This window comes from Strongylocentrotus purpuratus, unplaced genomic scaffold (genome assembly GCF_000002235.5).
Source record: "Strongylocentrotus purpuratus isolate Spur 01 unplaced genomic scaffold, Spur_5.0 spur5_scaffold_12, whole genome shotgun sequence".
NCBI classification, from domain to species: domain Eukaryota; kingdom Metazoa; phylum Echinodermata; class Echinoidea; order Camarodonta; family Strongylocentrotidae; genus Strongylocentrotus; species Strongylocentrotus purpuratus.
In genome coordinates this window covers 25818675-25831428 of record NW_022145597.1, presented here as the reverse complement: position 1 = coordinate 25831428, position 12754 = coordinate 25818675, and the positions used below count along the sequence as shown (strand labels likewise).

At 36.0% G+C, this 12754-nt stretch overlaps 1 protein-coding gene across 1 annotated transcript; it reads left to right on the top strand.

The window, feature by feature from the left end:
• Positions 1–360: 360 nt before the first annotated feature.
• On the top strand, positions 361–12457 carry LOC752343 (alkaline ceramidase 3). The gene is made up of 10 exons (XM_011670683.2): positions 361–1930; positions 2405–2515; positions 3251–3303; positions 4785–4837; positions 5906–6023; positions 7619–7674; positions 10274–10381; positions 10976–11080; positions 11740–11785; positions 12269–12457. The coding sequence occupies exons 1-10, from the start codon at positions 1816–1818 to the stop codon at positions 12335–12337; spliced, it is 834 nt and encodes a 277-aa protein (XP_011668985.1). The 5' UTR covers positions 361–1815; the 3' UTR covers positions 12338–12457.
• Positions 12458–12754: the final 297 nt, after the last annotated feature.

Here is a 12754-nt window from a genome sequence, read left to right as displayed (position 1 = left end):
CCCCCGGAAAACTACCCCCAAAGATAATTACCCCTAAGGACAATTACCGTGCCTCGACGAGCTACCCCCGGAAAAGAGTCCCCCCCCCCCACCCCCTGAAACTTAACCCCTATATAGGACAATGCCCCCCTGGGACAACCAAGGACAACCGCCCCGAGGACTACCCCCTGTTCAGTATGAACAGGGGGAAGTCAACCTCGATAATTAGTTGGGTAATTTTTAGGGGGAGATCATTAATTTCAGGGGGTGGTAATTGTCCTCTGGGGGTTTAATTGTCCACGGGGGGGGGGTAATAATTGTCCTAGAGGGTAATTTTTCGGGGGGGAGTAACTTCCTCGGGGTGGTTGTCCTCGGGGGGGGGGGGTAATCGTCCTTGGGGTAATTATTGTACCGCTAATTGGCCGGGGGTGACATGCCCAAGGGGTAATTGACCTAGAACCTTCAAAGGGCAATAAATAAACAGCTACTCAATTTACACTGAATCTTATTTTCTGGTTGTAAACTCAACGAAAAATGAATGGCCACCTCTAAATGATTATTTTGTAGACCATGCAAGTGAGCCTGCAAAATGTTAAGTTTAGTAGCACGGTTATGATTGCTCATCAAAAAGTGAAACAACATTCCGTCTGGCAGATTTTGACAACTGCATGGCTGTAATACCAGTAAAGAGTTTTATGCCTGGTGACCATGTTATCTCATTTATGATCTTTCTTTTATTTGCAAAATGTAGGTCAACATATACGGGGGGGGGGGGTGAATTCCCAATTTACAAACTGTTTATAGGTCGAATGTAGTTTTATAGTATTTGTGTATTCTTCACCTTCTTCATACTCTCGAGTTGCGATTTTATGGAGTAAACCGAGTGTTTTATCATGGAAAAAAGACAATGAAGTGTGCACTTTCAAAAAACCAACCGCAGACCTAAAAACACACAAATAGACTAAAAAACCACGGGCAGATAACCTTTTCTCTGTTAGAGCATAAACAACGCACGGTACATACACTGAACTAGCGCGTGTGTTTGAGTGGGCGGAAATAGGGCAGGGGCATCACAGGGCGACATGGCCGAGTTCAAGCCTCGATAACTTTTTTATAAATAATAATTTTCGCAAGAAATTTGCTCAGGTAAAACATCAGGAATTTAAACTTCCATATCTCTTTAAACAAAAGTAAAATTTCCACCATATTTTTTTTCTGATCGTTTTGAATAGGAACTTGATGTTTTTTTAAAAAGGTTGATTCACACCTAAATAAGCGCATAGCTGACTGCTGCACAGTGACGTCATTCGCGTATCTCCGTTAAATGGGCGATCGACAGTGTACCATATTTCGTGCACATGTTCCTTACAACGTGTATGCTGCTATAGGCAAGTTAGTCGCACGCCTTCATTGCGCACCGTAGAAACTCGGGCGAAGGAAGACGGCCGTTGTGTCTAATAAGCCACTGGTAACAGGGGGGCGGTAACTGGGCAGGGTACGGTACCGAGTTTCAGATTTTTCGAAGAGACCGTTCTTACCATCGATGACCACAATTCATGCGATCTAAAATCTCGCTTGAATGAACACATCTTCGGGTCAGGTCAGGTAGCTACGTTCTACAAGTGGTAGCGAGGCATTTAGCAGTCGGTGGACGGGAGCGGCGGCTGCTACGGTATATCCAACCGAAATTCGATGGGTATATCGCGATAGTTTACGTGTGATTGCATGTGTAATTAGTTAGCTGCTAGTATACATCTAACGGTAGTGCTATATGTGATGGTCTTTTGACAAAGCGAAACATAACAGCGCTATAATTATAAATATCACACCAGCATCATGGCTCCTGCTCCGTCATCCCCAGACGATTCAAAAGGATATTGGGGTCCTCCTACATCTACTCTCGATTGGTGTGAGGAGAATTATGTGTCTTCATATTACATTGCAGAATATTGTAAGTTCGTCATGATTACTTATTCAAATAGTCCTTCAAACTTAGTTAAAGTTCAACTTGGGGAGCTCATGATTTCAGCTCCTGTGGCTGTGGTTGATAACACTTCATAATCAAGGAGATCATTAAATGTTAATGCAACAGGTTTAGTCACAGACAGCTTGAGTAGACCATCTAAAATTCTATACATTCAAGTGTTTGTATCATGAATTATGATGTATTTATGTGTATCTATTTTTGTAATTGTATGCCAAGAGTATAAGATTATGATGCTTGCCTCTAATTTTTTAATTTGTCTTTTCTTATATTTCTTTTTCATTCATAATATATCATTACATTGCATTGTTTGTTTGTTGTCTGGTGTTTGTTTTGTCTTTTATGGAGGGGTGAGGTTAGAATTTTGTTTATAATTGTGTTATGTTCTTTCATTTTTTCATTCTTGCTGAATTTCGACTTTACTTCTTCTCATGCATACAGGGAATACAATTTCCAACCTGTTTATGATTGTGCTGCCTATAATATCCAGTGTATACATGTGGAGAGAAAATGTAGAATCACGATTTATCTGGGCTAACCTTAGTTTATTCGGTAAGTTTATAGCGCTTTTGCTAAGATTGAATGTGTTGTATATTAATGCTATGAAAATATTAGAAACTTTACTTTCATTATTAAAATATATCAATGTTGGTGCGGCACCTTTCACACTTAAAGTGCACTTCCAAAGTGGTCTTGAAGAATTATTACTGTATGTGTGCGTGTGTGCTTTATAAATGTATACGATATATGTCCAGGATTTATCATATGATTCTTTTCTAAATATAAATGTTTATATTTATATATTATTATTATAACAATAATACCTGTTTCCTAGGGGTCATTTCAGCCAGTCAAACAATTTGAAGAAAAGGGAAGCAAAATAGTGAGACTTTGAATTTGTTTGTACTTTTGTACTAAAGAACAGGTTCCTTAAAGTGCCCAACTGTCTCAGTCCGAGATATAACATTTAATTTGTAAATATCAGAAACCTGTTAACAGTTTATATGTGTGTGACGGGCTTAGAGTTGACCCCCAAAAATCATTCTTTATCTAATGCTTTGGATAAACTTACCTGGATTACAATGCGACTGTACAATGTATTTCAATGTCTTATGTTTTGCCAAAAGTGCCCGAATGATCATGGAATTTTGTTTCCTATGTGATGGATGTGGTTTTTGGTGTGAAAAGGGTAAAATACTCATTTTACTTCTCTGAATGCCCAGTATTTCAACATACAATGTAGCTGAGAAGCTATAATCATTTATGTGTATTTTATTTATCATTCAGTTGTTGGAATTGGATCGTGGTGTTTTCATATGACATTGCTGTATGGTATGCAGGTAAAGTAAGCAGACTGAGCAGGCTTTCACAAAAAAACATCATGAGTACAAGTTCATCAACAACCCATCGACACATAATGAATTTAATACGCGTTTCAACGGGATGTCAGTAAACTTGTATTCATGAAAGTTTCATGAAACAATGCCTAAAGGTCTATAGAGTACCACAGTGTGACGTCATATAAGCCAAGTTGTCGGGGCAGCTGGTTCCAAACAATATTGTGCTGAACAATGGCGCGGTGATGACACTAGCGCTATATTGAATTTCCCTGCTCTAGCCCGTTGGTTGAATGATGTCGGGGTGAACCTCATGCGAGGGTTATGCGAGGGCTATGTTGTTTGGAACCAGTGACCTGAACGACGAGCAAATATGACAGCTCTTTAAATAATCGGTACTCTATTATATCAACTTGTATTATATAGACAGCGCTCATACCTCTCCGGTATATTTCGTATACCCAGCTCTTTTTGTAATTAAACAACAGTTGTAATTATTTTTTTTAATCACTGCAGCCAGTACCTAAATCTTTTCTCTATAGTGAAAAAAGGTCTTTTTGTTTTTAATTTCCTCATATTTTCTCTTCTCTTCTCACTCTGCACACACTGTACGTGTTGAACAATCTTTAAAGCAGTAGAACTGCTGAGCTAAAAGGCACTGTTTGCTCGAGAGATTTGCTAACCCTTCAAAGTACACATGTTTATTCGTTCATTCATTCATGACAGCTAGTAAGTCAGTTTCAACGCTAGACTATTTTTTTATCAGACTATTAATCCACCCTAGATTATGGCTACATATTAACATTAATGACTTAATGTACATGACTATTGAGATGACTGTTAAGGAAAAGGAAAGATCAATTTTGAACAAACTTTATTCACAGTGTATACCCTCTTTTAATAAGTTAATGTTTGACAAGTGAGTTTGACCAGTTATGTCAGTTTTCAAAGTTTGTTTGCTTTTGTCTGTTTCGTTTGCAGTAATTAGACAAAGCAGTGTTCAAACATCATCTGTTGTTAATGGATGAACTGGTTGTGAACTTTGCAATGAGATTAAGCTCATATGCTATTTGTACCTCATTTAACATATTTTTTTGTCATATAGATTAACTAGAGAGCTATCAACGGCTCGAGCAACCCATACCTTTGGATGGACGCTTCTTTGACTCTGTGTCTGTAAGGCTCCTTCGCTCCATGATCCATTCAAGATCACTCCGCGTACTCACACGCGGTTGCATAATAAAACTTTATGAAGAAATAAACGGTGAATACACATGGCATGTAAAATGTTACCAATTTCTTTCTTTTTTATTTGAGATTTGGCATAAAATTGGCATTTACATAATGATTTTCACCTGTAATTTAATGATGTACGAAGTTCAGATTGATACAATTTTGTATCATTGAATCATTATTGATCAAACGTGTCAATTTCTTCCGACTAATGCGAGTAATGGCTTTCTGCTTTCTTTTCAATACCATAGCTGCTGGATGAGCTGCCGATGGTTTGGGGGTCAATCGTAATGGTTTATATCAGGTGATTTATGTTGCATCTTTGATGAGGAAAACGATAGTAGTGATGATGATGGTGGTGGTAATGATAATGATGATGATGATAATGATGATGATGATGGTGATGATGATGGTGATGGTGATGATGAGGATGACGATGACTTTAGTGATGATGATGATGGCACCATCTTCATTATCACTAAAGTCATGAAGACAATTATTGTGATGATAATGATGATGATGATGATGATGATGAAGATGATGATGATGATGATGATGATGATGAGGATGACAATTACTTTAGTGATAATGATGATGGTCATCATCATCATTATCACTAAAGTCATGATGACATGATTGTGGTGATGATGATAATGACATAGAAATGTGGGGATGTACACATTCTTCAAATATGCAACAAGCTTGCAGCACATTTAGAACCCCCCCCCCCCCTGCTGGAAATAACACACTCATTCACAGTGCAAAAAATGTGAACACACAGTCCACACTATGAACAGAGGGATAGTGTGGACACCGCCAAGATGTGGTAAACCACAGTGTTCACATTGTAAAATTCGATTTCACAGTGTGAATGGATCCGCTCACAATGTGAAAATTATTTCACAGTGTGGCCAAAATGTGAAAAATATTCCACGCTGTGAAAAAAACAGATTTTCACAGTGTGAATACGTTACGACATACATTTCACAGTGTGAACCGTAAATTTCACAGTGTGGCCACTCTGTGAAAATACTTCACAGTGAAATAGAATTCACAGTGTGGCCGACCGCTCGATTACACTTCAACTTTAAGTCTGTTTTCTCTTGAATAACTTTTCTCACCCTCTAACTGTTGTGTCTATTTGAAAGGTAGATTACAGTATATGTTCTGAACATAGTTTTATTATATATTATTAAAGGAAATGTGAGATATTTCAAGAACTGCAAAAGAGTAAAAACCATATCTTGCTCTTACGTCCCGATTTGATGGTGAAATGGCTTATGAATTCATGATATAATTTGATTTGATATTTGCGTCTGGTTATGATTAGTTACGTCATTTATGTTAAAATCTGATTTTGTTTATTCTTCAGTTACGAGAGCTGTGCCAAACCCGGGAACTTGAACCTGAAGTTACTTCTAGCTCTCATCGTCTACTGCTCTGTGTTAACCTATATCTACCTCACAGTCATCGACCCACTCATTCATCAGGTAAATCACATAGTAGTCCTTTGGCAAGACATTGATCTACATTTGCCACACTCAGGTGATGTAAATGGGTACCTGGCAGGAATTAATTCCTTGAAATGCTAGAGCGCCGCAGTGGCTGCCTTGCTAAAGACCGGGTAATAATCGGGGCAGCGCCAGGAGCGTCACAACGTGACGGACATGTGCGCTACATAAGAAGCCACCATTTTTAGTAATATTATTATTATTGTTAGTATTATTATTTGTATTATTATTATTGTTAGCATTATTATTTGTATTATTATTATGCAAATATTATGGCAACATACTATGGCAAATCAACACATACACTAATACCTTTCATGATAAATATTCAAAAAATTACAACGTATCGATGATTTTTTTTTTTTATTATTGTTGTTTGGTGCGTAATTTTTCCACCATGAAAGCCTTGGAGGGGGTATATACTGTCAAATGACACTTCCTCGGACATCATAAATTTGTATTTTGATACAGAGACTAAGTGTAGGGATTATTTTGTTTGCACGTGACGGTATTTTGGTACCCGCCCACTTCCCATTTTTTCACAATGTAAAATTGTAAAATTGTATTTTGCAGCTGTATTTTAAAGGCATGTTTACTTTGTCATCTTTGAGAAGGGCTATACTGGATTTGTCTTATGGATGGCAATTTTAATTGTTTATGGAGTTGTACAATATATTGTTTACAGATACATGTTTTGTCAAAATTTGACCCAAAATGGGCCGCGTGGGTGAAAACCACGAATCCTAACCACTAGACCACACGGGATTGCCATGTCATGGATAGCTAAATATTCAACTTGTATAATCTCAGCCTAAAAATAATGATAACAATACACTCATGCCTGAAAATCCTACTTTCTTTGCACATAATTTTGTTTGTCTATGCTTGACATGTCTATATTCTTTTTATCTACAAATGAGTTCATTTATTCGTTTATTTTTTATAAAAATGAATGTTTGTCTATTTTTAACCATACCTTGCAAATGTCACCAATTTCCATTGTTAGAAGCATGAGCAACATACATTGACCTTATGAATCGTATGACCTTATTGTTGCCTACTGAAATATGAGAGTATTCTCCGATTTAAGGTTACCAGATTTGTCCTTCAAGATGATTATTGTTGTTCTCATGTAGTGTTATATATGTTATGCTAATTACAGAAAACTAATAATCTGTTTGGTATTATATCTACTAGATGCCTAAAGAGAAACATTTTTATCAAATGTGTGGCATTCACCAACGCTGAATAACACCTGTATACATAAGTACACTTTTTTTTTCATTGAACGTGCACAGTAATTTTTTGTTATCATGACTTTAATATTTTACAACATTTTTATGCCATTTTACAACATTTTTTTAAATAATGCCTCCGGGACCACCTTAAGGTGGTCCCGGAGGCATTATTTAAATCTATACTAATCCAATGAAATCCATTAATCAATCATACATCAAATCTTAAAGAAATGATGGAAACTATTCATGATAACAAGATCAAGGCTTAAGTACACACATTTTTTCTTCACTTTGGTATCGATGTTCATTTTTTTAATTCTTTCATTCCCTATTTAGGTTGGATATGGGTTTTTAGTATTCTTACTCGTAGGACGTGGAATATATTTGTTACGGTAAGAGAGAGAAAGTAAAGAATAGTTAATGTCAACATCTTTTTTCATCTGTCATCTTACATCACATCTTAGCCTGGCTTCTCCGCTATTAACCCATCCAGGACAGGGTTTTTTAGAGCTAAATTGATCACATATTGTTCTTCAAATTGGCAACATCAATATTTTTATTTTAATGCGAGACGATGTTCAAATAAAATGCAGTATCTCTGAAAACAACATATTTTGGTATAAGATTTTGTAGAAAAGTTGAAAAAATTACCTTTTTTCATAGAAAACATTGATTTTGAGAACCTCCCAAAACGATGCCAGTTTAAGGACTTCAAGGGTTATTTCCTTTTAAAAATTCCTGGCATCTAACGAAGTGTTTATGCAACAAAAATGCACACAATATATGCAGAAATTGTGCCCTTTCAGGAATACTTGTCCTTAAAGGTTTGTATCCCTCGGTCGGAAAGTCGGATATTAAAGTTGAATTAGGGCTTTTTAGATATAAGTTTTTAGACGTAAGATTAATAAGTCACATTCTCAAGAAACATGAATATAACATCAATATTTCACGTACTTTAAAAATTGCAAATGTTGGTAAGGGTTTGAATAATAAATTTGTTAACCGTAAACATTAAGTTTAAAAATATATATATCAAAACTTATAGGTTTTCGTGATCAGGAATTTCTACGTGACATGTGCCACTGTAGTTCATTTACCAGCTTGATTAGGTCAAGTAGATGTCCTTATTACGAACCGGCATGGTTAATTGCATTATTAACTTGGTCAACATTTTGATAAAGATATAATCAGATGTGTATGTATAAGGGGAGTAAAGTCCACGCCACACCTTATAATCCATTGACTTCCAGTTTGGAAGAAATAGCATCGGGAATAAATAGGAAATAGATAAGATCATTTAAACAATTTTTTCATAGACGAATTGAAACAAATAGTTGTGCTGATAAAGTTTTTAAATCAAAACGGATACAGGAAATGTCTGGTAGTACTAGCCAGATCACTTTGCTTGTTGAACATTACGACAATTTGCAGCCAATTCAGTATTTTCATCTACTAGAAGCCTTGCTATACCCCCATCTATCATGCGTAGACACATGAGCTGCATACCAACTGGGCCACTAGCATACGTCTATCATTATGGAGTTTGCACCTGATCAGTGTTAATGAGGCTCGTAACGATGACACTTGTAATCACTTTATCATTTTTTTTTCAATTACTTCCGTAGATACAAGCTATCTAATCTACGTAGGGTTGAAACTTTGACGTGACCCTTCTCGTACTTAACCCTACATTGTACCACTTGAAAAAGAATATACAGACATATCATAGCTATATATAGCCTGGTCATATCCATGCATGCTGTATGTCCGGTAACAAAAAGTAAAAGTGAAACTGAAGGTGTATATATTGTTGGTCTAGTTTCGAGTATTTTAGACTTTCAGATAGATTCGACCTTTAGGGATGATTATTTTGTGTTAGTCTCTTCTCAGTGACCACCTACATTTATTTTATTAAAATCATGATCTGCGTCAGGTACCATTACTGTTCATGTTTCTCAGAGCAAATTATTAAGAAATCATAATTGGTTTAGTTGATGAGCGCAGAGTGTTTCACATTATGTATTTATCTGTGGCTTTGCATTCTTCTGGTTTTCTTCTTGTTCTTCTTCATCTTCTTTTTTTCCTCATCTATTTCAGTGTTTGAGGCTAATGCTCCATGTATTTGCGTTTTTGAAAGTAGCTTGGATAGATGGATTTCTTTCTGATTCATGGAATAACTTGTCTGAATACCTTAGAAATATAGAAACATGAAAAGTTCAGAAGTAATTTGAAAAAATATCTATTTAGCGCTTTGTAAGATTTCACCATTATGAACTGAGTCTACCATTTTTACTCCTTCTGTAATTTGTTCTGTAAAATGCATATAGAGACATGCAATTATGCCTATTTGTTATTCGCCATACAAAATTATTTACTATTTCTTCCTTTCTCCCTCTTTTATCTTTCTCTTTCTCTCTCTCTCTCTCTCTTTATCTTTCTGTCTATCTATACATTTGTCCTCTCACAATATATATATCTTTCCTTGTTTTTTCTCTCTTATTTCTTTCCACATTCCATACAATCAATCTATTTCTTCTAATAGATGCTCAGCCTATCATATGATACTTTCGATTCCCATCACACTTTTTAAAGGGATAGTTGAGTTTTGTTTTTCAGACCGCAAATGCCTTCAAAGTGCATGGTTATTGCTCTTAATCTTATCTATGACATTTCAAGTGCCCTTTTAGAACCTAAAATTGCTATGAGGGTAATTTCAGACCCCAAAATCTGTGAAATTTAGCCAATACGATCATACCAATTCAGCTCCAGTTTCCAAAAAATAAGGTGACCGTTAATTAATTATTTAATTTAAAAAAAAACAATACATGGACCGGCTGGTTGTGCGTAATATAACCCCCCCCCCCCCTCCTTCCCGGCTGCTATCGATTCAAGCATTCTTGCTTATGATAGTTGGCCTCTGCATTTATCTTTATCTTTATGTTTTTTGAGTTGATCATCTTTCATATTTAATATTTTGTTTTTACTTTTCAGATACCATGGAAGGCATAAGAATAAGTTTCTCTATGCTTACTGCTTAGGATTGTATGTATTTGCTTTCATTCTCTGGAATATCGACAACAACGTATGCCCAAGCATCCGGTAACTTTATAGCTTTCTCTTTAGTAACTGCGTGGATTAAAGGGCATTCCAACCTTTTTAATATAAGCTCATTTGTATGAAAAATAAGAGAAACAGAGTTGCGAAAGTTTGAAATAAATCGGACCAATAATAAGAGAGTCATGAGTGCTTGAAATATAAAATTAGGAAATTTAAGCGAATATCAAATTGGCAGTTTGGTTAAGGGACCGTGACTTAGACACGGACAGTTGTCCTGTTCATCATATACAAACATGTCATTAATTTCTATTTTTCACTTGCATTTTAATAACTCAAATTCAGTTCGGATTTTTACTACCGGTATGTTAAGCCGGGTATTATAAATTCTTTTTATCGTGATTTAATTCTTATCAAATCGTTGTTTTCATAATTCGTCATTAGATTCAGTTCCTTTCCCTAAATGCTTTCATATACTTCTGCGTTTATTTTCACTTTGTCCTTTACCAAATAAATCTGTTCCTAAGTCCCTGCCATTCCCTCTCAAAGTGATAATACAAAAAAAAAATCATCATTAGTTTCACGTTCGTTGCCTTGATTGCTTAATAATTCTACTTTTATTTTCGCTTTGTTTAATAGATCCGTTCGCAAGTCCATGCCTTTCCCTCTAGGTGCAGCAACACAGCTACATGGGTGGTGGCATATTATGGCGGGAACCAGTACTCACTGTTTTGTAATTTTAATGTAAGTTTCTTTTATTCATTGTATTATTGCATAAATATTGAATCGTTTAAAGTAATGCGTTTTGTCAACATGGTCAAGCAATAAGTGTATATTTAAAGTAAAACGGTCTTTACTAAATAAGTTACTTTATTTTTTTTAAATGCAGGAAGATCAGAGAAACTATTTATTCCTCTTAAAATGATACCCAATTGGTAAGATTTTTCAGTCATGGGGTGAAAAATGACTGAAAATCTTAACAAATGGTAAAAAGTGAAAAGTTGCAAAATGTAATTGTATTGTTATGCAGTGCACCACACTCTTCATAGAAAGAAGAATGCACAGTCGAACAAGAGAAGTGAATTTTGCAACTTTTTACTTTTGGCCTTGCACCTTATTTTGATGTAATGCACATTCCATGACTGAAAAATCATAACAGTTGGGGTATTATTTTGAGAGGTATAAACACACTTTCTAATGACGCTAAACATAGCAATTATTATGCCATAACAAGCGAGATATAATTAATAAAACTTGAGCTTCTTAACTGTTCATGAGGGGTTTAGATTATGTTAAGATTAAGTTATAATAATACAAAAGATTGATTCCTGATTCAGCATCTCTGTGAAACGATATCTGTAATATACATGCCTGCTAAATTCATTTCAATATTTACCTTGTAGGTGCCACTTCCGATCAAGTTACCTGCGTCGAGAAGCGAAACTGGAGGTATGTTTTTTCGCAAGATCAATAGCCATTAAATGCTACTTCCTTTGGAAATAAAATTACAAAATGAAAAGGAAACAGAGTTATTCGAGACCAAGTAAACACTCATACTTCCTATAGTTTATGTCTGTTTCTCTTCTTTTTCTGCATATTGTGTTCTCTTTTCCATTTTCTTTTTTGTCGAGGGGGTGGGGTATTTAATCTTGTACAGAGGAATTCGAGGAAATCTAGACAAGGAGTTACATGTACATGTAAGCCCCTTTCACACCGGGCCATACGTTGCGTAGTGTTGCGTAGTGTTGCGTACCGACTACGCCGATCGTACGCTGACATACGCTGGCCCTTTTTTCATGAATACGCATCCGAATTTCGGCGTACTCGTTACGCCACACTACGCAACTCTACTCATATCCGGTGTGAAAGGGGCCTTACTGACATTATAAATATAGTGCAATCCTATTAATGCTTTTGGTGTTGTTTTTTCAGTATACTGCAGGTCTAATCCCATTCATCCGCCATCCCAGGAAAGGTCACGAGATGAATCACAACATGTAAAGGTCAAAGGTCATCAGGTTTCTTCACTCTTAAAATATTGGTGCTTATTGTTTTACTTGTGCTATATTTACCAAACCAGGGGTTGTTTCACAAAGACCATGGTAGACATTAAGTTGGACTTTACTATGGCAGGCCATTCATGCCACTGACTGCTATCACCATTGGTCTCTCAATTATGATCTTTAGATAAATATTTCTTCTTTCAATAAGGAACTATAACAAATATAAATCCTGTAGATTTGTGACCATAATTTGGACGTCCCCTGAGAGACCAATGCCAGTGAATGGTGAGAGCAAACAGTGGCGTGAATAGCCTGCCATAATTAAGTCCAACTTAAAGTCGATCTTGGTCTTTGTGAAACACCCCCAGGCGATGAGTGTATTATAAGAGAAAGAAGATTTTGTTAAACCATGTTG